This window comes from Mustela putorius, unplaced genomic scaffold (assembly GCF_011764305.1).
Source record: "Mustela putorius furo isolate JIRA1106 unplaced genomic scaffold, ASM1176430v1.1 tig00003896_pilon_pilon_pilon, whole genome shotgun sequence".
Lineage (NCBI taxonomy): Eukaryota > Metazoa > Chordata > Mammalia > Carnivora > Mustelidae > Mustela > Mustela putorius.
In genome coordinates, this window is record NW_025422045.1 from 14,071,064 (window position 1) to 14,096,707 (window position 25,644).

General features: G+C 38.2%; 1 protein-coding gene across 1 annotated transcript; it reads right to left on the bottom strand.

Moving 5' to 3' along the window:
* Positions 1-23,960: 23,960 nt before the first annotated feature.
* Positions 23,961-24,941, bottom strand: LOC101672158 (olfactory receptor 11H4). Its single transcript, XM_004781471.1, has one exon. It carries the CDS (start codon positions 24,939-24,941, stop codon positions 23,961-23,963), a length of 981 nt encoding a protein of 326 aa, XP_004781528.1.
* Positions 24,942-25,644: the final 703 nt, after the last annotated feature.

Sequence of the window (25,644 nt, forward strand, 5' to 3'; positions counted from 1 at the left end):
TGCTAGCCTCATACAATGAGTAAAGAGTATTTCTTCTACACGTTTATTTGAAAAGTTTATTTTATTTTTTTAAGGCTTTATTTATTTGCCAGAGAGAGAGAGAGCGAGAGAGCGAGCATACAGTCAGGCAGAGTGGCAGGCAGAGGCAGAGGGAGAAGCAGGCTCCCTGCCCAGCAAGGAGTCCGATTCGGGACTTGATCCCACGACCCTGGGATCATTACCTGAGCAGAAGGCATCAGCTTAACCCACTGAGCCACCCAGGCATCCCAAAAAGTTTATTTTAAATCAGTTTATCTTTTTCTTGGTAAAACTTGCATATAAAATTATCAGTACCTGACTTTTTTTATTGTTGTTGTTTCATATTTTTATTTAAATTCTAGTTAGTTTTTAAAATTCCTGTTATAGTGTAAGATTGGTTTCAGGTGTAGAATTTAGTGATTCATCACTTATGTATAACACCCAGTGCTCATCCTAACAAGTGCCCTCTTTATTTTTTTTTTAATTTTTTATTTTTTATAAACATATATTTTTATCCCCAGGGGTACAGGTCTGTGAATCACCAGGTTTACACACTTCACAGCACTCACCAAAGCACATACCCTCCCCAATGTCCATAATCCCATCCCCTTCTCCCAAACCCCCTCCCCCCAGCAACCCTCAGTTTGTTTTGTGAGATTAAGAGTTGGGAGGGAGACAAACCACAAGTGCCCTCTTTAATCGCCATCACCCATCTAGCCCATCCCCTGCCCACCTCCCCTCCAACAACCCTGTTTGTCCTCTGTAGTTAGTCCCTTATGGTTTGTCTCCATTTTTTTTCTTTCCATCTGTTCATCTGTTTTGTTTCTTAAATTCCAGATGTGAGTGAAATCATATGATGTTGGTTTTTCTCTGACTGACTTATTTCATTTAGCACGATACCCTCTAGTTCCATCCACATTGTTGCAAGTGTCATGATTTCATTCTTTTTTATGGCTGAGTAATATTCCTCTGTGTGTGTGTGTGTGTGTGTGTGTGAATTTTTATCCATTCTCCAGTCGATGGGCATTTGGGCTCTCTCCATAGTTGGGATATTGTTGATAATGCTGCAATAAACATTGGGGTGCAGGTGCCCCTTTGAATCACTGTGTTTGTATCCTTTGGGTAAATACTTTAGTGCAATTGCTGGAGTGTAGGGCAGCTCTATTTTTACTTTCTGAGGAACCTCCATACTGTTTTCCAGAGTGATTGTATCAGTTTGCATTCCCACCAACACTGCAAAATTGTTCCGCTTTCTCTGCATCTTTACCAACATATGTTTCTTAAATTGTTAATTTTAGCCATTCTGACAGATGTGAGGAGATATCTCACTGTAATTTTGGTTTGTATTTCCCTGACGATGAGTGAGGTTGAGCATCTTTTCATGTGTCTGTTAGCCATCTGGATGTCTTCATGGAAAAAATGTCTATTCATGTCTTCTACCACATTTCCATTAAAAAATGGAAAGATTAACTACTGATTTAAATTCTTTAATGTTTCTTATTCTCTTGATTTTATTGTGATATTTTATATTTTTAGTAATTTATCCATCTCATTTAAGTTTTCAAATTTACCAAATTATTTGTATTATGTTCCTTATTTATTTATTCTTTGTGGTATGAGAATTTTTGTTCTCTTTTTCTCCACTGATATTGTTTATTCATACTTTGTATCTTTTCTTTCAGCAGTTTGTCTCTTACAACTTTTGAAAGAACTTGACTTTGTTGACCCCCCATATTTTGTAGTTTTTTCCCATTTTATTAATTTTATTTGTATCTTCATACTATTGATTTTCTCCCTTCCCAACTGTTACAAGAATGGGTATTCATAACGTGGTGTATGGTTTTTATATCTGATAGGCAACATGACACTTCATTCTTTTAAATTTATATTACTTTATCTGTGATATTGAACATTTTTAAAATTTAAATTCAATTAGCCAACATACAGATATTAAGCATATTTTAACAAAATATTTGTTAGTTACTTATGAATTTGATGTGAAATGTAACAGAGGACATCCAGGACTGAGGAAACCATATTAAAAAGTTAGGAACATATGTTTAGGAAATGATACAGCACTTTGTACATTCTATATTATATGACATATGTTTTATTATGTTAGAAATATTTGGTTATATAGTTTGAACTTTTTAAGGATAGACACGAAATCATACTTACCTTTGAGCTTTAGACATTATCACATACCTCGGAGGATTAGACATTGCCTGACTCAATGACAGATAGCTGGCTGGCTGGATAGATGGTGGATTAGGAAAGAAGGACATACTCAACTAATGTAGAGGGTGCTGACACATTGTATGCAGAATAATAATGCTGAAACTGTATTCTATTGGAGTGAAGAGCCTATAGTGCAGGGCTCCTGCTCTGGTAGTTGCTCCTCTTGCAGGTCAATGTGGTCTCTAGCCTTTCAAAGAAATCGGAGGGATACCTGGGTGGCTCAGTTGCTAAGCATTTGCCTTTGGCTCAGGTCATGATCCTAGAGTCCTGGGATTGAGTCCCCATTGGGCTCCTTGCCCAGGAGGCTTTTCCCTCCACCTGTGGCTCTCCCTGCTTGTGCTCTCTCTCTCTCTTTCTCTGACAAATAAATAAAATCTTGAAAAAAAAGAGAGACAGTGGAAATTGCGCTATTCTTAACAGAATATGGAATATAGGGATCAAAATTAGGGAATTAGAGGATGGAATATATCAGTCCATGGTATAATTGGGAGCAGAATGTTTATGAGTTACGGGATAAAGGATTTATCATACAAATTAGACCTTCTACACTTGTCAGAGGGCAGGAGGAAGTTAGGAGTCCCCAGCCAGTCAGAGAAGCCAAGCACAACCAGCCCCTGAAATGGGACTGCAGAGGGAAGTTAGGGAGGTGTCTTTGGGAGGCTATTCCACTGTAAACACAGTCTGCATGGCCTGCCCACCACTGGCCTGCCCGTCCATTATAAAGAAGAGCAGGAGAGTAGGGGAGAGTGAGAACAAATTGGAACTTGTTGACACTTCTGTGTCTGTCACCACCTCTTGCCACAACGACCTTCGGAGTAATGACTACTGATTGATTTCCACCTTGTAGGTCTTGTGAAAATTGCTTTTTTTGGCCCACTCCAAACCAGAACTGTGAAGGGCAGAGGATACTTAGAAATGTAGTTCCAGCTCAGCAGGCTGACACAGTGCAATCCAACACGGAACTGCCAGGAGGAGGATCCTCCAAGGGTTGCAGAAGTTGAAGCTTACAACTAGGTACTGCAGGGAATGGAAAAGAGGCCTAATTATAGTGATTAGGAGAAGAACTGAGAGGTGAAACAAAACGCCGAGTGCTCAATCTGAGAGAATAACCATGAGCGCAGTGAACGCTGCCAGTATAAGCACTGTTTCTGATTTGTGGATGAGCATAGCCCTGGTGTGAGGTCAGAATTTTCCTGAGTCCTACTTCCTGCATGTACACTTCCTCTTCCCATATTTAAACAATGGTGGCCTTAGGAGTTCTACCTGTGGCCTGTGGCTTCTCTTCCTCGAAACATTCTGCTTTCACTGTTTCATTCAGAGCTATGTGTTCAATTACCAAAGGAATTACCAATTTTCCCAAATCTTTATTTCCAGATGGTTTCTCTAAGCACTTGTGATAAAATTATACCAGCTTACTAGGCTGTATGCGCCATAGACACTTTAAATCCCAAATCTGTGAAACACAACTCTTTATCTCTGGTATCCACCTCTGTTGTCTCCATATTAGCAACTGCCCTCACGTATGTTTAGTTATCCAGGTCAGAAACTTGTGAAGTCTGAGTTTCTTCTTCATTTCTTATATGCTGTCTGTCATTGGATATGTTAATCATACCTCCTAAATATCTCATTTATTTTCTTTCCATTTGTATTATCTTAACTCAGTAGTTCAGCATTTCTTGTCTGATTATTGCAATGTTTTTTTATTTTTATTTTTTTAAAAGATTTTATTTATTTATTTGACAGACGGAAATCAAAAGCAGGCATAGAGGCAGGCAGAGAGAGAGAGAGAGGAGGAACCAGGCTCCCCATAGAGCAGAAAGCCCGATGTGGCGCTTGATCCCAGGACCCTGGGATCATGACCTGAGCCGAAGGCAGAGGCTTTAACCCATTGAGCCACCCAGGCACTCCCCCCTTTTTTTTTGGAGAGGAAGATTGAGTATGTGTGCATGTGTGAGTGGGGATGAGGACCAGAGAGTGTGAGAGAGAATCTCAAGCAGACTCCATGCTGAATGCAGAGCCCAACATGGAACTCAGTCTCACAATGGTGAGATCATGACTTGAGTCAAATCAAGAGTCAGTTGCTCACCCACTGAGACATACAGGCATCCCTATAATGAATTACTATTTTCATTATTTTCTCAATAGTTGAATAGAATTATTTTCTCAATAGTTGAAATCTTTTTTCCCCATTTTAAAACTTCTTAATAATAATGATCATAATAGTAACTTTGTCCAAGTTTATGAGCTAGTAAGCCACAGAGCCAGCATTTGACATTTTTAAAAAACGATTTTGTTTATTTGATAGAGACACAGTGAGAGAGGGAACACAAACAGGGGGAAAGGGAGGGTTTGAAGCAGGCTTCCTGCTGAGCAGGGAGCCCAATGTGGGGCTCGATCCGAGGACCCTGGGATCAGGGTCTGAAGACGCTTAATACCTGAGCCACTCAAGAGCCCCGGGACTTGACATCTTAACTATTATTCTGCTCCAAAGGCTGTGGTCAAGTTTCTTAGTTCTCTGAGATTCAGTGTCCCCATCTGTGAAATAAAGATAATTTCACTACCTACCCTGTAGGAATGTTGTGAGATTTAAATGAGTTAACTTATGTCCTCTGTGGTATAGGACAGGCAGAGACCAGCAGGACAATACTCAATTACACTGATATTCCAACTGTATGGCAGCTATCATTTGACCCCTGTGATCCTGGCTTCAGATCTTATAGGATTATCTATTCTGCTAATTTGCTCTGCTGCTGTTTCAGAAATGGCAAATGTTGCCAACAGTTTCACCTTTCTCAAACATCAGTCTGATGTTTGACATCAGACTGTTTGACAGTCTGACATTACAGTAGTCCCCCCTCATCCAAGTTTCCGCTCCCACGATTTTGCTTTCTGCTGTTTCCGTTACCCTCATCAGTCACTGTTTGGAAACAGGTGATCCTTCTGATGACTTGTCAGAAGGCCATTAGTAGGTTGACACTAGATCACAATGCCTGTGTCATTCACCTCACTTCATTTTATCATGTAGGCATTGTATCATCCCACATCATCACAAGAAGAAAGTTGTGTACAATAAGATGTTTTGAGAGAAAGACCACATAACTTTAATTACTGCATGTTGTTATAATTGTTCTATTGTTCTATTTTATTATTGGTTACTGTTGTTAATCTCATACAATGCCTCACTTACAAATTTCACTATCATACATGTACATATATGGGGAAAAAAACAGTGTATATAGAGTTTGGTACTCTCCAGGATTTCAGGGATTCAGTGGGGGTCTTGGAACAATATTGTGGTTGTTAAAGGGACTACCCTATTTCCTTATTTAAAAACTTTCAACAGTTCTTTAATTTCAACAGTTCTATAATTCCAGCAAGATACTCCTTCACATGGCCACAGCCTTCAAGTTTTGTCTGCTTATTTATATTTTCTCATTCCTGCTCTTTTCTCCTTATAATCCTAATGTATGGCACCCTCAACATGTTCTTTTTTTTTTTTTTAAAGATTTTATTTATTTATTTGACAGAGAGAAATCACAAGTAGATGGAGAGGCAGGCAGAGAGAGAGAGAGAGGGAAGCAGGCTCCCTGCTGAGCAGAGAGCCCGATGCGGGACTCGATCCCAGGACCCTGAGATCATGACCTGAGCTGAAGGCAGCGGCTTAACCCACTGAGCCACCCAGGCGCCCACCCTCAACATATTCTTAATGTCTGGAAATTTTCCATGCTCTTTCATACCTCAGTACTTTGGCACATATGATTCTTTTTGCTTGAGATGTGTTGTCCCCCCCCACTGGAGAGTTCCTAACTGTCCTTTGAGATTCAGTTTAAATGTTACATTTCTTATAAAAACTTCCTGGGCTCACTGGAAGCAGATTTTAATGTGTCTGTCTTTATACTCTCAGAGCACTTATGACATTGTATTTTAATTATTTGCTAATTTCCTGTGGGCTATGAGCTTTTTGAAGTTACTCATTTTCATGGTCTTAGATCCTAGCACTGTACCTGACACAAGTGCTCAATAAATTTAAATGGAACAGATGAACAAACTTTAGAAGAGTTGTAGTCCAAACTGATGACTGCCTCTTGGTGTCAGGATTCTGTCACCATTTTATTTTTTTTTTAAATTTAATTTCTTTTTTTTTTTTAAAATAAAATACTTTATTCCTTTATTTTAGAGTGAGAGAGAGCAGCAGGGGTGCACAAGTGTGTGTGGGAAGGGCAGTGGGAGAGGGAGATAGAGTCTTAAGCAGACTCCACACTGAGTGTGGAGCCTAAACAGGGGCTCAATATCATGACCCTGAGATCAAGACCTAAGCCAAAACCAAGAGTTGGATGCTTAACCTACTGTGCCACCCAAGTGCTCCAGCACTTTTTTTCCTGCTTACCCTTCTACCTGCATCTATGATTAGTAGATACAGAGTATTATTGTTGCAAGTGGTGGGATGGGCAATATCTTCCAGTTCTCTATCAATTTAGTTTTATCTGTTTGGTCTCTAGATGTGTGTAGCTGCAATCGCCATTGTGTCATATGTGCTCTCACCTTTTCTTCTTGTGGAAGCCCATCTCACTATATCAAGTGGAGGAATCTCCCCTGATATTCAGGGAAGAGAGTTCTTCCCCTTCAGTCAGTGACTTGCCAGCCTGTTGAGTATTAGGGAGCCACAGTCCCTAGTACTGGCAGGTTTTGTGGCTTTCATTCTTTCTAAACTTGATCCTTTATTTATTTATTTTTTAAAAATATTTTATTTATTTATTTGACATAGAGAGAGATCACAAGTAGGCAGAGAGGCAGGCTGAGAGAGAGAGAGAGGGGGAAGCAGGCTCCCCACTGAGCAGAGAGCCTGATGTGGGGCTTGATTCCAGGACCCTGAGATCATGACCTGAAACAAAGGCAGAGGCTTAACCCTCTGAGCCACTGAGGTGCCCCTATACTTGATTCTTTATGCTGAAGTGTTTGTTTATATTTCTATTCTCTTAAAATATTGGACAAAGATGCTATATTTTTTCCAAATGAAACTATCATTAGGATCACTCAATCTATAAGCAAGAATCATGTTTTCACTTTCCTTATCACTTGGTTGGTTTTCAGCACATTCTTAGCTCCTGGAAGATTGCACAGAGCAGGCATTAATGGGAAATTTCTCGTAGAAAATTGTGTTTGTGTATGTATATGTGGATGGAGGTGATGGAATGGGGAAGAAGTGGGAGGATACAAGAGAAAGAAAGCTACTCTGGCTTCTTACCCTGCAGGGGAGGCAGCATTATGCAGTGGGAAGAGAAATGGATTGTGGTTTTCTACTCCTTAATTATATCTTTCTTTTTCATTTAATTTCAGGAAGTTAAATATACAAGACTATAAAATTGTAAAGTCATAAAAAGAGTAACAGAAGCAAGTTTAATTTCCATTCCTGACCCCTAGTTCCCTTGCTGTAGTAACTGCTCCACTTTCTCATATTTTCTTCTAGAGATAGTCTATGTATATATGAGCATAGTGGCCCATCACTTAAAGTATGCAAATCCGTGTGATATTAGGCACCTGTCTTGAACTTCAGCATTAACTTCTTTAAATTCCTAGATGGAAATACTAACACACACCGGACAAAACCCACAGGGATTTTGTGACAATGAATGAAGTGCTGTTTGTGAACATGTGTGAAAATCATCAAGTATCTTGCATGCATGGGGTGAGGGAGTGTAATCATGGCAGTAGTGTTGTGCTACACCAAGGTCAATGAGTCATGTGTGATCTGACTTGACAGGTGTGATTCAGAGTCGGTAGCAGGGCTGCTGTGTCAGCATCACCCTGTGTAACTCCACTGGGTCTGCTTTCCAGCCTACAGAGCCTATTGCCCTCATGGCATGTTCTTTGGGTTTTCTACGTGGCTAATCAAGATATACCATTTACACTTTAATTTGCCAGGGATGGATGCACTTGGGGTAAGAAGTGGACACTTGCCAGTGTGTGAAACTCCTCTGGCTCCCTCCCTTTTGCTCCCTCATCATGTTTGGGGAATTGGTACTGAAACTTGGCTGATGCAATAGTTTGAGTCATGGTCCCTTGGTGATGTGGGATCCATTCACTTTTAATTGGTAGTTTCTGGAATCATTTTTCTCTTCCTCACACTGACTTTATTTTCTAATTGGCTCTCAGGGGCCTCCAACTCCTGCTTTAATCAACCAAAGCAGAGCTGGTGCAAAGTCCCAAACTGTACCTGGGGACCTCAGGATCTTCTGCCATGACTCTGACTCTTCAAGTTTCTTTTCAATCTGTTAAAATAACTCGGTCTTTGGATTAGGCCTGGGGGGATGGGAATCCTTTGGGCATTTCTTTCACAGAGGCAGCTCGAACAGTGCCAACCACTTCAAGATATTGCCAACTGGGCCTGAAGTTTTTTCTTCTTGCTAGCAGAAAGGGGGAAAGAAGATATTTGGTTGAGGTTTCCCAAATGGGCCAAGTGAATGATGGCAGAAATGAGTAGACGAAAAAAAAGTTATTATTCAAGGAAAACTTACTAATTGAGCCTCTATATTTTGGTACCACAAAAAGACTGCTGCTTCTGTACCACAAAAAGACTTGTGGAAAGCTTACTTTGTCTGCTTTTTGTCACTGCCCAAAAGAAAGTAAACACTAATTGTGTAGTCTTGGCCAATAATTATTATTGGGTTACATTTTTTGATTATTTAAAAAATAAGCTTCATTTTTTTAAAACAGTTTTACATTCACAACAAGACTGAGTGGAAAGTACAGAGAGTTCCCATGTACCTTCTGCACACATGCACACATACATACACACTTTCTCAACCATCAACATCCTGCGTTAGAATGGTACATTTGTTATAGTCAATGACCTTACACTGATACATCATTGTCACTCCAAATCTGTGGTTTACATTAGGATTCACTCTTGAGGTTGTATATTCTGTGAGTTTTGAGAATTGTATAATGACTTGTATCCATCATTATAGTGTCATACAGAATAGTTTTGCTACCCTAAAAATCCTCTGCACTCTACTTATTCATCCTTCCCTACTCCTCTAACTCCTAGCAACCGCTGGTCTTTTTACTGTCTCTACAGTTTTGCCTTTTCTATAATGTCATACAGTTGGAATCATAGAGTTATGTAGCCTTTTTGGATTGACTTCTTGGATTACATTTTTAAATGACATTTAAAAACATTTTTTAAAGTATGATTTTAAAGCTATGTTAGAGAATAAATTAATCTCCTTCTAGCATACCCAAGAACATTCATGTGACCTCTTTCTGAACAAATGGATACTGCTGAAGGGAACTGTCCTAGTTCCAGCTCACCCTTGGAGAAGCAAAGTGATAGGAGACTTGACTTTGAGTGCCTTTTACCAATGCTCTTAGGCCAGGCCAGTTGAAATCTAGGATGGAAAACTTCTCTGAGGGTTGAATTGTAACCTTTCTACTGAATGATAGGATTGTTGCCAGCCTACGGGTAAATGTGCTTATAAGGCTGTGTCTTTTTTAAAAAAAAATATATGTGTATATATATATAATTTTTATTAACATATAATGTATTATTTGCCCCAGGAGTACAGGTCTGTGAATCATCAGGCTTACACATTTCACAGCCCTCACCATACCACATACCCTCCTCAATGTCCATAATCCAACCACCCTCTCCATAGCCCCTCTCCCCCAAGCAACCCTCAGTTTGTTTTGTGAGATTAAGAGTCTCTTATAATTTGTCTCCCTCCTGATCCCATCTTGTTTCATTTTTTCCTTCCCTACCCCCAAAGCCCCCACTCTGCCTCTCAAATTCCTCATATCGGGGAGATCATATGATAATTGTTTCTCTGATTGACTTATTTCGCTTAACATAATACCCTCTAGCTCCATCCATATCGTTGCAAATGGCAAGATTCCATTTCTTTTGATGGCTGCATAGTATTCCATTGTATATATACACCACTCTTCTTTATCCATTCATCTGTTTGTTGATGGACATCTAGGTTCTTTACATAGTTTGGCTATTATGGACATTGCTGCCATAAACATTCGGGTGCACGTGCCCCTTCAGATCACTACATTTGTATCTTTAGGGTAAATACCCCGTAGTGCGATTACTGGGTCATAGGATAGCTCTATTTTCCACTTTTTGAGGAAGCTCCATGCTATTTTCCAGAGTGGCTGCAACAGCTATAAGGCTGTATCTTGGGATAAGCCCAAGAAAGACATGGAAATCTCAATCTATACAATTTTATCAGTGTTCATTGAAAATTGTGTTCTAGATAAAGCAACCATATTTGTATATTCTTATTACTAAAGCAACTGTGTTTATATATTCTTATTACTATCTAATGTATAAGTGATTTGTAAATTATTATCAATATCTCCCATAAGATTTTGATCTCTTTTAAGTAGGCTGTATCTGAAATATGTCTGTCTAAATTGTTTCCCTAGCTATTTGTTTTTAGTAAACAATAAATTTTGAATGAATATACATTATTCTGTTGTTGACTACAATTCTCTGAACATGTGTTTTTCTATTTTTGCTTACACAAATCTTCTCTTTTTTTCTTTCAGAAAATATTTTTATTACAAAATATCAACTATCATTACATACCTCATATGCCATTGTATTTCTAACATCCTTGTAATATGAAATAATAATTGAATATAATTTTCTTGACATGATTCATTATAAAATACCATTAAGTTAGTCAGTGATCTTGTGACTAAATCACAACTATCTTTTTTCTCTCCTTTTTATTTGTTTGTCAGAGAGAGAGAGAGAGAAAGAGCACGCAAAAGCAGGGGGAGTGGTAGGCAGAGCAGGCAGAGAAGGTAGAGGGAGAAGTAGGCTCCCCATTGAGCAAGGAGTCTGTCATAGAACTTGATCCCAGGACTCTGGGATCATGACCTGAACCGAAGACAGACACTTGACTGCCTGAGCTACCCACATACCCACATATCTAATCTTTTCTTTAGGTTTAAGCTATCAGATTCTCTTTTTTTTTTTTTGCTTCTTTTATATGCTCATATTGATAGAGAAGATAAACAAAATGGCTTCATGGTCCAGCTTATCTTTGCTCAGGTCATGATGGCTATAGAAAATATAAACCAGAATTCTATCAGATGAATAAAGAAGCTGATCTAGAATACTGGGATTTTATGTCATGGCCCCACTGCATGGCAGAATGCATGCTTTCCCAGTGGGATCAGAGAAAACTGCTTCCCAGGGGATAAAGAATCTTAGTGAGAGTATAAGTCTACCAGTCTTTTTGCCCTGTTGGCTTTCCTTCTCTTTGTGCTCATTTCCGGGTGCAGGCCATTTCCTCTTTGCCTTGCCATGATTGAACAACTGGTGAGGGGAGAACTCTATCCTTTATTTTATTTTATTTGCTTACCTGTTGTTATAACCAAATTCATAAGTTGGCAAGCAAAGAGGAAGGCTCTTTCACGTCTTCACTGGGTTCTCCTAGACTCAGTTCCTGATTACATTTATAAACATTGATTGAATACCTGCTCTAGTATCGGATATAGCAGGTTGAGAGTTTTAAGATGAATGTTGTATAGCTAGTGAGTGGTAACCCTGGGCTTAAATCTCCTGAAACCAGGTCTAGTGTTTTTGACACTATACTTGGCTGTTTTGTGGACTTATTATTGCAAAATAAGGAAGCACTTTTACATGTTCTTATTTAAACCCATAAAAAGATAATGTAGAAAGGGCTAAAATTTAATAGTTAAGATTAGTGTGTATAGTGCCTGGTTCTCCTTAGGTGTTTAGAGTTGATTTTTAATGTACTTTAAATAATGTTTATACTTGTTTTGTATAAAAAATATGTAACTGAGGATAAACCATGTTAATCTAGGCTTTTAGTAAACCATTTCTGTTTGATGTGTAGTTGCTCATATATAAGACATAACCATTACTTGTCTCTTTTCTTTATTTGGTCATTTGTTTTGTTTCTTAAATTCCATGTATGAGTGAAATAATATGGTATTTGTCTTTCTCTGCCTGACTAGGTCTATCCATGTTGTTGCAAATGGCAAGACTTCATTCTTTTCTTCTTTTTAATGGCTGAATAATATCCCCCCCTTTTTTTTCAAATTTAAGAGACAGAACACAAGTGGGGGGAGGAGCAGTGGGGGAGGGACAATCAGACTCCCTGCTGAGTATGGATCTTGATTTGAGGCTCGAGTCTAGGACCTTGAGATCATGACCTGAGCCAAGTCAGATGCTTAACTGACTGAGCCATCCAGGTGTCCCCTGGCTGAGTAATATTCTATTACTTCTTTATCCATTCATCCATTCATGGACACTTGGCTGCTATCATAGTTTGGCTATTGTAAATAATGTTACAATAAACATAGGGGTGCATATACCTTTTTGAAAGAGCATTTTCATTTTCTTTGGGTAAATACCCTGTAATGGAATTGCTGGGATCATATGGTAATACTATTTTTAGTTTTTTGAGAAAACTCCACACCATTTTCCACAGTGGCTGCACTAATTTGCATTTCCATCAACAGTGAATGATGATTTCCTTTTCTCCACACGGGACATGAGCAGTGTGATAATTTATTTTAATATTAATTATCTTGCAAGTCTCTAGGAAGAAATAAGCAGCCAAAGTCAAAGCTCAAAATGATGGCAAATGTTACTCTAAGAAATACAAGAAAGATCTTATTAAACCAAGGAGGGCATTGAATTAGTGGTTGTTGTAAGTACTATTATGAAGGATAGAGATGGTTGCCTTGGACAGTATGTTTAATGACTAGAGAAGAGATAGGAATCAGCACAATATTGACAAATTGTATTGATGTAGAATCAACCTCCAGAGAGTTCATTAAGTTTTAAACCTATAAATATATTCATCTTCATGAACAGTTCTGGGAGGAGGAATTGAATCTGATCAGTTCCCCCAAGACATTATAGAGAATTTTTGACTGAACTGATTTGCTGTCCATTATGACAATGCTTAGAAAATTGTACCCCAAGAAAATGATGTTTGTGTGACATACTGGAATAAACTTGAAGGGATTTAAAGTCAGTTCTATAAATTTTGGTGAAAAAAATTCATTATATTTCTTATATCCTAAGGAAAAAAATTATATAATGATTATAATTTATAATATATTAAAACATATTAAATATTAAAACTCTTCAAATTCTAGGTATCCATCATTGTTGATAAAATTGCTTTGCATGAATACATGGTAGCAAATGGCAGAAGGTATCTATTGCTTTTTTTCCTTTCTGGCTATTTAACAGAATTTGGAAAATCCAATTTCGTTGGATCATGCTTCAGGGTGTGATCACTCTCTTTTTTTTTTTTTTTTGAAGTTTGTTTATGTATGTATGTATGTATCCATTTAGTAATCTATACACCCAGTGTAGGGCTTGAACTCAAAGGAGCCCTGATATAATTATTCTTTAAATCTCTCAGCTCATCCTTTTCTGTCATTGATAATATGATGTTAAAATTTTCTTCACAAGGTCTTTTAACATTGTAGTAACATCTAATCAAATTTCTCTTATTAAGTATTTTAGAAAATGTTTAAAATTTTCCTCAAGTGTGAATTGAGGTTGTTGTACTCATCTTAATAAATATTCTTCAGGATTCAAGTAGTAAAACTGACTAAATGTTACAAATGAACTAGTCTTAAGCTTCCTGTTTTCCGAAGTTGAGGCTTTCATTTTGAATCCATGTACGCTGTCAGTACATCAGTATATTTTCATGTGGACCTTGGAATTTTATGTGAGATTATTCAGGTGGTAAAAGTATCAGATAAGCCATTTAAAAAGTAAGAAACTGTTTATTTTGCTATCCTTTTATATTTATACAAGTTTAAAAGATAATACGGGCTGCCCACGTGGCTCACTCAAGCATCTGACTCTTGATTTCAGCTGGCATCATGATCTTAGGCAGTGAGATCAAGCCTGGCATGGAACCCTGTGTGGGGGCTCTGCACTAAGGGTGGAGCCTGCTTGGGATTTTCCCTCCCTCTTTTTCTACCCCCCCATGCTCTTTCTCTCTCAAAATAAAATAAAATTAAAACTAAAAAGAATACGTAAAATTCCAATATATCAGTCACCCAATTTCCCCCATTGTTAACATCTTATATGTTACATTTGGTAAAACTAATAAGCCAACATTGGTATATTATTAATAACAGACATCCATTATTTGGACTTCATCAATTCTCTCTGAATGTCCTTTCTTTATTCCAGGATCCAATTCAGGGTACCACATTACATTTAGTTATGCTCTCTCCTTTGGGACTGTCACAGTTTCAAAGTCTTTCCTTGTTTTTCATGGCCTTGACAGTTTTGAGGAGTATTGAGTATGGTTTCTGGTAGACTGGTCCCCAGTCTGGGTTTGATATTTTTTCCTCATGATTAGACTGTGATTATGGGTCTTAGGGAAAGATACCACAGAGGTGAAATATCCTTCTTGTCATATCATATCTGGAGACATTATATCCACATGACTACTCTCATGATGTTAACCTTTATCATGTGGTCAGTGTTGTGTTTGCTAGGTTTCTCCGTTGTAAAGTTATTATTTTCCCCTTTCTCTTATATTCCTTGGAATCAAGTCACTAAGTCTAGACCACCTTTTGGGAAAAAGAGTTAAGCTCCATCTCCTGGAGGGGGTAGTATCTACAAATATATATTGTTTCTCTCTTCTTCCTATCTTCAAGCCATGGATTAACCACAACATCCTCCTTTCAATACATTTGTTTACAGCATTCACTGCTATCTCATTTCTCTAAGTTCTTATAGTACTTAATGTCCAATTCAAATAAGGAAAATTAACACAGTATCTACCTCACCTTTCATTGGCAAACAAATGAGAAAGTGCGGTAAGATCCAGTGCTAAGGAGGCTATGGGAAAATGAGCATGTTAACACAAGTTTTTTAGTGAGATATACTTCACATTGCCTAAAGTTCACCCTTTTAAAGTATAGGTAGTTTTTAGTACATTCACAAGGTTGTGCAACTATCACTGCTATCTGATGGAGAATATCTTCACCATTCTGCCCCAAACTGGGTACCCATTACCAATCATTCCCCATTCTTTCTCCTGCCTAGTCCTTTATAACTACTAATCTTTCTGAGTTGCCTACTTTGGACATTTTATGTAAATAGAATCATACAATATGTCACCTTTTGTATCTGGCATGCTTTACTTAGCATAATGTTTTCAAAGTTCATTATGTTGTAGCAAATATCATACTTAACCATATTTTATTTCAGCCATAATTTTTTAATGAATTTTCTTTTTTTAATTTTAAATTTTTTATAAACATATAATATATTTTTATCCCCAGGGGTACAGGTCTGTGAATTGCCAGGTTTACACACTTCACAGCACTTACCCAAACACATACCCTCCCCAATGTCCATAACCCCACCCCCCTTCTCCCAACCCCCCTCTCCCCAGCAACCCTCAGTTTGTTTTGTGAGATTAAGAGTCACTTATGGTTTGTCTCCCTCCCAATCCCATCTTGTTTCATTTATTCTTCTCCTACCCACTTAAGCCCCCATGTTGCATCACTACTTCCTCATATCAGGGAGATCATATGATAGTTGTCTTTCTCCGCTTGACTTATTTCGCTAAGCATGATACGCTCTAGTTCCATTCACGTTGTTGCAAATGGCAAGATTTCATTTCTTTTGATGTCAGCCATAATTTTATGGCTGAAAAATATTCCATTGTATGTATATACCACATTTTGTCCATTCATCAGATGGTGGACCTTTAGGTTATTTTACTTTTTTGGCTATTACAAATAATGCTGCGATGAGCATTTGTTTACCCATTTTGTGCAAAATTATGTTTTTTAATTCTCTTGGTTTTATACCTATGTATGGAAATTGCTGGATCATATGACAACTCAATATTTATGTGAGAAACTGATGAATTGTTTTCTAAAGCAAGTGTACCATTTTACATTTTGGCCAACAGTGTATGACTATTCCATCTTTACACATTCTGGCCAATACTTGGTGTTGTCTGTCTTTTTTGATTCTAGCTGTGCTAGTGGGTATAAAATGGTATCCTATCATGATTTTTATAAAAAAAATTTTTATTTTTTATAAACATATATTTTTATCCACAGGGGTACAGGTCTGTGAATTGCTAAGTTTACACACTTCACAGCACTCACCAAAGCACATACCCTCCCCAATGTCCATAATCCCACCCCCTTCTCCCAAACCCCCTCCCCCCAGCAACCCTCAGTTTGTTTTGTGAGATTAAGAGTCACTTATGGTTTGTCTCCCTCCCAATCCCATCTTGTTTCATTGATTCTTCTTCTGCCCACTTAAGCCCCCATGTTGCATCACCACTTCCTCATATCAGGGAGATCATATGATAGTTGTCTTTCGCTGCTTGACTTATTTCGCTAAGCATGATACGCTCTAGTTCCATCCATGTTGTCGCAAATGGCAAGATTTCATTTCTTTTGATGGCTGCATAGTATTCCATTGTGTATATATACCACATCTTCTTGATCTATTCATCTGTTGATGGACATCTAGGTACTTTCCATAGTTTGGCTATTGTGGACATTGCTGCTATAAACATTCAGGTGCACGTGCCCCTTTGGATCACTACGTTTGTATCTTTAGGGTAAATACCCAGTAGTGCAATTGCTGGGTCATAGGGCAGTTCTATTTTCAACATTTTGAGGAACCTCCATGCTGTTTTCCAGAGTGGTTGCACCAGCTTGCATTCCCACCAACAGTGTAGGAGGGTTCCCCTTTCTCCGCATCCTCGCTAGCATCTGTCATTTCCTGACTTGTTGATTTTAGCCATTCTGACTGGTGTGAGGTGATATCTCATTGTGGTTTTGATTTGTATTTCCCTGATGCCGAGTGATATGGAGCACTTTTTCATGTGTCTGTTGGCCATCTGGATGTCTTCCTTGCAGAAATGTCTGTTCATGTCCTCTGCCCATTTCTTGATTGGATTATTTGTTCTTTGGGTGTTGAGTTTGCTAAGTTCTTTATAGATTCTGGACACTAGTCCTTTATCTGATATGTCGTTTGCAAATATCTTCTCCCATTCTGTCACTTGTCTTTTGATTTTGTTAACTGTTTCCTTTGCTGTGCAAAAGCTTTTGATCTTGATGAAATCCCAATAGTTCATTTTTGCCCTTGCTTCCCTTGCCTTTGGCGATGTTCCTAGGAAGATGTTGCTGCGGCTGAGGTCGAAGAGGTAGCTGCCTGTGTTCTCCTCAAGGATTTTGATGGGTTCCTTTCTCACATTGAGGTCCTTCATCCATTTTGAGTCTATTTTTGTGTGTGGTGTAAGGAAATGGTCCAATTTCATTTTTCTGCATGTGGCTGTCCAATTTTCCCAACACCATTTATTGAAGAGGCTTTTTTCCATTGGACATTCTTTCCTGCTTTGTCAAAGAGGTGTTGACCTCTTAATGACTGTTTCAATCTCCTTACTGGTTATAGGTCTGTTCAGGCTTTCTATTTCTTCCTGGTTCAGTTGTGGTAGTTTATATGTTTCTAGGAATGCATCCATTTCTTCCAGATTGTCAAATTTGTTGGCATAGAGTTGCTCATAGTATGTTCTTATAATAGTTTGTATTTCTTTGGTGTTAGTTGTGATCTCTCCTCTTTCATTCAATATTTTATTTATTTCGGTCCTTTCTCTTTTCTTTTTGATAAGTATGGCCAGGGGTTTATCAATTTTATTAATTCTTTCAAAGAACCAGGTCCTAGTTTCGTTGATTTGTTCTATTGTTTTTTTGGTTTCTATTTCATTGATTTCTGCTCTGAACTTGATGATTTCTCTTCTCCTGCTGGACTTGGGATTCTTTCTTGTTCTTTCTCCAGCTCCTTTAGGTGTAGGGTTAGGTTGTGTACCTGAGACCTTTCTTGTTTTTTTTTTTTTTTTTTAAATTTTATTTATATTTGACAGAGAGAAATCACAAGTAGATGGAGAGGCAGGCCAGAGAGAGAGAGAGAGGGAAGCAGGCTCCTTGCCGAGCAGAGAGCCCGATGCGGGACTCGATCCCAGGACCCTGAGATCATGACCTGAGCAGAAGGCAGCGGCTTAACCCACTGAGCCACCCAGGCGCCCCCCATTCTTGTTTCTTGAGAAAGGCTTGTACTGCTATATATTTTCCTCTCAGTACTGCCTTTGTTGTGTCCCACAGATTTTGAACCGTTGTATTTTCATTATCATTTGTTTCCATGATTTTTTTCAATTCTTCTTTAATTTCCCGGTTGACCCATTCATTCTTTAGAAGGATGCTGTTTAGTCTCCATGTATTTGGGTTCTTTCCAAACTTCCTTTTGTGGTTGAGTTCTAGCTTTAGAGCACTGTGGTTTGAAAATATGCAGAGAATGATCCCAATCTTTTGGGGGCCTGGGTGGCTCAGTGGGTTAAAGCCTCTGCTTTCAGCTCAGGTCATGATCCCGGGGTCCTGGGATCGAGCCCCGCATCGGGCTCTCTGCTCAGCAGGGAGCCTGCTTCCTCCTCTCTCTCTGCCTGCCTCTCTGCCTACTTGTGATCTCTGTCTGTCAAATAAATAAATAAATTCTAAAAAAAAAAAAAAAAAGAATGATCCCAATCTTTTGATACCGGTTGAGTCCTGATTTAGGACCGAGGATGTGATCTATTCTGGAGAATGTTCCATGTGCACTAGAGAAGAATGTGTATTCTGTTGCTTTGGGATGAAATGTTCTGAATATATCTGTGATGTCCATCTGGTCCAGTGTGTCGTTTAAGGCCTTTATTTCCTTGCTGATCTTTTGCTTGGATGATCTGTCCATTTCAGTGAGGGGAGTGTTAAAGTCCCCTACTATTATTGTACTATTGTTGATGTGTTTCTTTGATTTTGTTATTAATTGGTTTATTTAGTTGGCTGCTCCCACGTTGGGGGCATAGTTATTTAAAATTGTGAGATCTTCTTGTTGGACAGACCCTTTGAGTATGATATAGTGTCCTTCCTCATCTCTTATTATAGTCTTTGGCTTAAAATCTAATTGATCTGATATAAGGATTGCCACTCCTGCTTTCTTCTGATGTCCATTAGCATGGTAAATTCTTTTCCACCCACTCACTTTAAATCTGGAGGTGTCTTCGGGCTTAAAATGAGTTTCTTGGAGGCAACATATAGATGGGTTTTGTTTTTTTATCCATTCTGATACCCTGTGTCTTTTGATTGGGGCATTTAGTCCATTAACATTCAGGGTAACTATTGAGAGATATGAATTTAGTGCCATTGTGTTGCCTATAAGGAGACTGTTACTGTATATGGCCTCTTCCTTTCTGATATACCACTTGTAGGCTCTCTCTTTGCTTAGAGGACCCCTTTCAATATTTCCTGTAGAGCTGGTTTGGTGTTTGCAAATTCTTTCAGTTTTTGTTTGTCCTGGAAGCTTTTAATCTCTCCTTCTATTTTCAATGATAGCCTAGCTGGATATAGTATTCTTGGCTGCATGTTTTTCTCGTTTAGTGTTCTGAAAATATCATGCCAGCTCTTTCTGGCCTGCCAGGTCTCTGTGGATAAGTCAGCTGCCAATCTAATGTTTTTACCATTGTATGTTACAGACTTCTTTTCCCGGGTTGCTTTCAGGATTTTCTCTTTGTCACTGAGACTTGTAAATTTTACTATTAGGTGATGGGGTGTGGGCCTATTCTTATTGATTTTGAGGGGCATTCTCTGAACCTCCTGAATTTTGATGCTCGTTCCCTTTGCCATATTGGGGAAATTCTCCTCAATAATTCTCTCCAGTATACCTTCTGCTCCCCTCTCTCTTTCTTCTTCTTCTGGAATCCCAATTATTCTAATGTTGTTTCTTCTTATGGTGTCACTTATCTCTTGAATTCTCCCCTCGTGGTCCAGTAGCTGTTTGTCCCTCTTTTGCTCAGCTTCTTTATTCTCTGTCATTTGGTCTTCTATATCACTAATTCTTTCTTTTGCCTCATTTATCCTAGCAGTGAGAGCCTCCATTTTTGATTGCACCTCATTAATAGTTTTTTTTTATTTCAACTTGGTTTGATTTTAGTTCTTTTATTTCTCTATAAAGGGCTTTTATATCTCCTGAGAGGGTTTCTCTAATATCTTCCATGCCTTTTTCGAGCCCGGCTAGAACCTTGAGAATTGTCATTCTGAACCCTAGATCTGACATATTACCAATGTCTGTATTGATTGGGTCCCTAGCCTTCAGTACTGCCTCTTGTTCTTTTTTTGTGGTGAATTTTTCCGTCTTGTCATTTTGTCCAGATAAGAGTATATGAAGGCGCAAGTAAAATACTAAAAGGGTGGCAACAACCCCAGGAAAATATGCTTTCAGAAAGTGGTTATTTTTCTGTTTCTAGAATTGCTCTTCTTCTTCTCTTCGATCTGCCGATGGACTTGCAGGTGTTTGCAATCTTTAGATAAGCTATCTAGCTGATCTCCTGCTATCTGAAGTAGTCTCAGCCTGCTACTTCTCCGCCATCTTGACTCCTCCACCTCCTATCATGATTTTGATTTACCTTTCCCTAATGAGTAATGATGCTGAGTATCTTTTAATGTGCTCATTGGCCATTTGTATATCTCATTTGGAGAAATGTATAGACAGATCTTTGGGCATTTAAAAAAATTAAGTTATTTATCTTTTTATTGTTGAGTTGTAAGTGTTCTTGATATATTCTGGATAATGACCTCTTATCATATACAAGATCTGCATATATTTTTTCCCATTTTGTGATCTTGTACTTTGAAAGTAACCTTTGAAGCACAAATTTTAAAAATTTTGATGAAGTCAATTTATTTCTCCTTTTATTGCATGTATTTTTTGTGTTATATCTTAAAAATTGCACAATTCAAGGTCACAGAGATTTAAATCTATATTTTCTTCTAGCAGTTTCATAGTTTTAGCTCTTACATTAAACCCTCTGATTCATTTTGGATTAATTTTTGCATGTGGTGTGAGGTGGGGGTCCAATTTTATTCTTTTGCTGGATATCTAGTTGTCTCAGCACTCTTTGTTGAAAAGTTAACACTATTTGGGGAAATCTCATTTAGCAATATTTCTCAGAATTAAAAATATATATATTTTTTGTATCCCAGAAATCCTTTCTCTAGTTTTTAAAAATTATTTTATAATTTTTAAAAAAGATTATTTATTTATTTGACAGAGATCACAAGTATTCAGAGAGGCAGGCAGAAAGAGAAGGGGAAGCAGGCTCCCCACTGAGTAGAGAGCCTGATGTGGGGCTCAGTCCCAGGATCGTGAGATCATGACCTAAGCTGAAGGCAGAGGCCTTAACCCTCTGAGCCACCCAGGTGCCCATCCTTTCTCTAATTTGTGGAATACTGATATGACTATATAAAGTCTTATATTTCAGGACATTAGTTGTAGCATTGTTTTAATTATAAAATATTGACTACAATAAAGTATCTTAAGTGAGTAATTGATAAACAAATTAGGATATGTTCATATAATGGAACACACCATGTCTATTAGAATGAGGTAAAATTATATGTACTGTCTTTAAAAGATACTGTTATATTTTATTGATTTAAAAATATTTATTGATTTCTGTTCACCAGGCACAATACTAAGAGCTTTAAAAGTATTGACTCATTTTTAAAAAAATATTGACTCATAATAATCCTATGAGATAGCTATTATTATTATCATCCTATTTTATAGGTGAAGTAGCTGAAATTGTGGCATTTAAGCTGCTTGCCCAAGGTCACAGGCAGGATATGGAAACTCTGACTCTAGAGTTTGCACTTTAAGCATTAACTATGAATTTATATGTATATTATTTGGCAACAGAGGTTTTCATAAGCATAGTGAAAATCTGATAGAATAACCAGCCAATTATCCATGGTTGGATTTAAATGATGGGGGTGGGGGACAAACATGTGCTGAGAACCTCCTATGTGTCTTTTATTATGTCTGGTCCCTATATAAATTGTCTCATTTACTCTTTAAGGTCTTATTTTCAAGATATAAGTCATATACTATTTTTATAAAATAAGACCCTAAGAATCTAAGTGTCAGGTTTCATAGAAGAAGACAAAGTAAGGCTTCTCAGGTTTAAAGAGCAGCCTAGGCAATAGTGTTGAGGTGGTAGAGAATGAAGTAGTTAGATGTTGAGCCTCACTAGAGCTGAGGGTTCATTTGGGAAGGAAAAGAAAACAAAGTAGGTTCGGTATAGCCATACTATGAAGTGTGTTGAATGTTGGACAGAGGAATTGAGAATGTTGACTTTGAGGAATAGAGTGAAGGACTGGTAAGGATGAGAGTGGAGATGAGAAATCCACCATTTTATACATTTCTTTATTGCTGGTCTTTTTACAACTACCTATTATTTTCATAAGTAAAAAAATTGAGATAAAAGTATTAAGCAAACATTTTGAGTTCTTACTCTATGCTAGGTATCATAGTACTGTTGATTCCTACTCATTCACAGACCATTAGGAACACACCTGTAGTTGAACAAAAATAAGTTTATTGGCTTTTTGCAGTAAGGGAGAACATATGTCATGAGGAACATGGGGCATCCAAAAGGAAGGTGTTAGAAGGGATTTATTATATGATTTGTGCTTCTGTTAGTTGACACAGGAGAATTTAAAGAAATAGAGATTTTCAGAAAGTGAAAGAAAAGTCTATGATTGGTATCTTAATTTTTATCTAAAAGGCAGTTGGGTTAAAGCTTTACTTGGTAAAGGGAGAGCAGCCACTAATATTAGCCTAAAGAAGGGGATGTTTGATCATTTTTTATAGTTGGGACTGTTCTTGTTCAGACGTGATTGTGGAGTGGTCTTTTTTTGTCTTGATCCATCATGTTCACATAGTGGCCTGGTCTGTGGGTGCCATTCTGTGTAATTGTTTATGTTCAACATGTTTATACACCATGGCCTGGCTGACAGTGCTAGGCAGGTTCCTGGCCACACCAAGATTTACGTGATAATTGCCAGACCACTTCCCTAGTTCCAGGGGCTGCTTTCTTTTCTGTCACTGTGTGTTGGGAATCTGGAAAGGAAAACGGCAATTCCTGTTCTCAAGGAGCTCTCTCAGGGGGAAATACATGTGACCAAGTAAATAATGCTACAATAAGGTACGTGTAATAATCGATCTGTTAAGAGAAACATCAACAAATGATTTTTTAAGCATGTATCCAAGTTTTATCTCAAACGTACCACAGAGGAACTATACATCTAAGAAAATTTGTTGGAAGAGTTCCTACTGGCCAAGAGAGTTTTTTTCTCCTCTCTTTTAATACAGGGATAAGATTGTTTAGATAAGATTGTTAGGCTAGGGGTAAGAAAGGAGTGTCTGTTAAAACTTCTAGAAAGGTCTCATGCCTAGTTAAAATCTACTGCCCTTTTAATGTACATTAAACACATGCAGTCCTTTTCTATATCAATTACACCTAAACAAAATTGTTACAAAAGTCACTGCACCTTTAACTATTTGGTAAAAATCACTGGGCTTGTCCTAAATCTGAAGGCAAAATTTTCAGGAAAGTTTAACTTCCCACTTCCACTATTTAGAACTTTAGAAAAATTACACTGCATGTTGACATTGCAGTGAATTTAGGTTTTAGTAGTCCACATTGGTTTCTAAACTGAGCATACTTCTGGGGGAAAAAGAAAAGCTTTTAATTACTCCCAGTAAGAACTAAAAGTCCATTAAAAAAATTACACATTTTCAACTTACTCACCATTAGAATTTGGAAGTGTGGGCATTTTTTGGCTCAAGAGTTTTGACTAATTTTCATTCTAAACAGGATGTTTCTCAGGGCAAGTTTCATGTCCTTATTGCGAAGACTATAGATGAGGGGATTAAAGAGAGGAGTCATTACTGAATACACCAGTGTGAGAATCTTCTGCATCAAAGATGGGATGCCATATGTAGGACTCACATACATTACCATGACCGTCCCGTAAAAAAGTGACACCACAGCTAAGTGAGAACCACAGGTGGAAAAGGCCTTTCTCCGGCCAGCTGCGGAAGGGACCTGAAAAACAGTTCTGAGCAATAGGATATAGGATCGAAGAATGTACATAATAGTAAAAAAGAGAACAAAGGAGCTCTGAGTATAAAAGACAAATTCAGTAATGGGAGCTGGAGCACAAGACAGAGCCATCAGTGGGTCCATGTCGCACAGGAAGTGATCAATGATATTGGATCTACAGAAGGGGAGTTGGGAGATGAAGAAAATGGGTATTGGGTAACCAAGGAATCCAATAAGCCAGCAGAGAGACACCAGAATTCTACAGAGTTTCCCAGTCATGATTGTGGGGTAGTGCAGTGGGTGGCAGATGGCCAGGTACCGATCATAAGCCATTACTGCCAGGAAGAGACATTCAGTTGTGCCCAGGGAAAAGAAGAAATAGAACTGGAGGAAGCATCCAGAAAATGAGATGGCCTTGGTTTTGGAGAGAATGTTAACTAGCATGTTAGGAACAGTGGAAGAAGCATACCAGATCTCAAGGAAGGCAAAATTTCCCAGCAGAAAGTACATTGGGGTATGTAGTCTTGGGTCCCATCTCACTGCACAGATGATGGTTCCATTCCCCAGCAAAGTCAAGACATAAACCAACAAAAAGAACAAGAAGAGGAAAATCTGTATCTCCCAGCAACCAGGGAATCCCAGAAGAACAAACTCAGTTACTATGTGAATGTGTGCTGCTGACCAGTTCATGGGTCTTAAACCTATGAAGAAGAAAGACATGAGTGTAACACAAAGTTTCTTTGCTTCCTAAATGTCTCAAGGACTTTGTTGAGAAGGGACCTCAAACTCTACAGGAAAATATGAGATATTTTGAGACCATGTGGGAATAAATCTTTTTTTTTCTTTTAAAGATTTTATTTATTTATTTGAGAAAGAGAGAGAGAGAGCATGAGCAGGGGGGAGAGGGAGAATCAGGCTCCCCACTAGGCTCCATCCCAGGACCCTAAGATCATGACCTGAGCTGATGGCAGATGCTTAACCAATAGAGCCATGCAGGTGCCCCTCTTACCTTATTTTGAATTGATTGTGGTTCTAAATCTTAGTGTTCTTTTGCTGGGATCCAATGCAGCCAAGAATTTCCTACATCAGTGGTACAACTGGACAAGTTTCTTTCTTTTTTGATTTCTTTGATCCTTAAGAAGACATTTTATTATTCTGGTTTGTTTTCCTAATGTTGATTATGGGTATTCAATGCACAAAGTCATCCACTTTCTCTTACTCAGCTTACCTTGTTTAAAAGAATAAAGACTGAGTGAAATAAGTCAAGCAGAGAGAGTCAATTATCATATGGTTTCTCTTATTTGTGGAGCATAACAAATATCATGGAGGACAAGGGGTGTTAGAGAGGAGAAGGGAGTTGGGGGAAATTGGAAGGGGAGGTGAATCATGAGAGACTATGGATTCTGAAAAACAATCTGAGGTG

Excerpts from the sequence above, each read along its gene's own strand:
- LOC101672158 (XM_004781471.1), bottom strand. The coding sequence starts at position 24,941 with ATGTCTTTCTTCTTCATAGGTTTAAGACCCATGAACTGGTCAGCAGCA.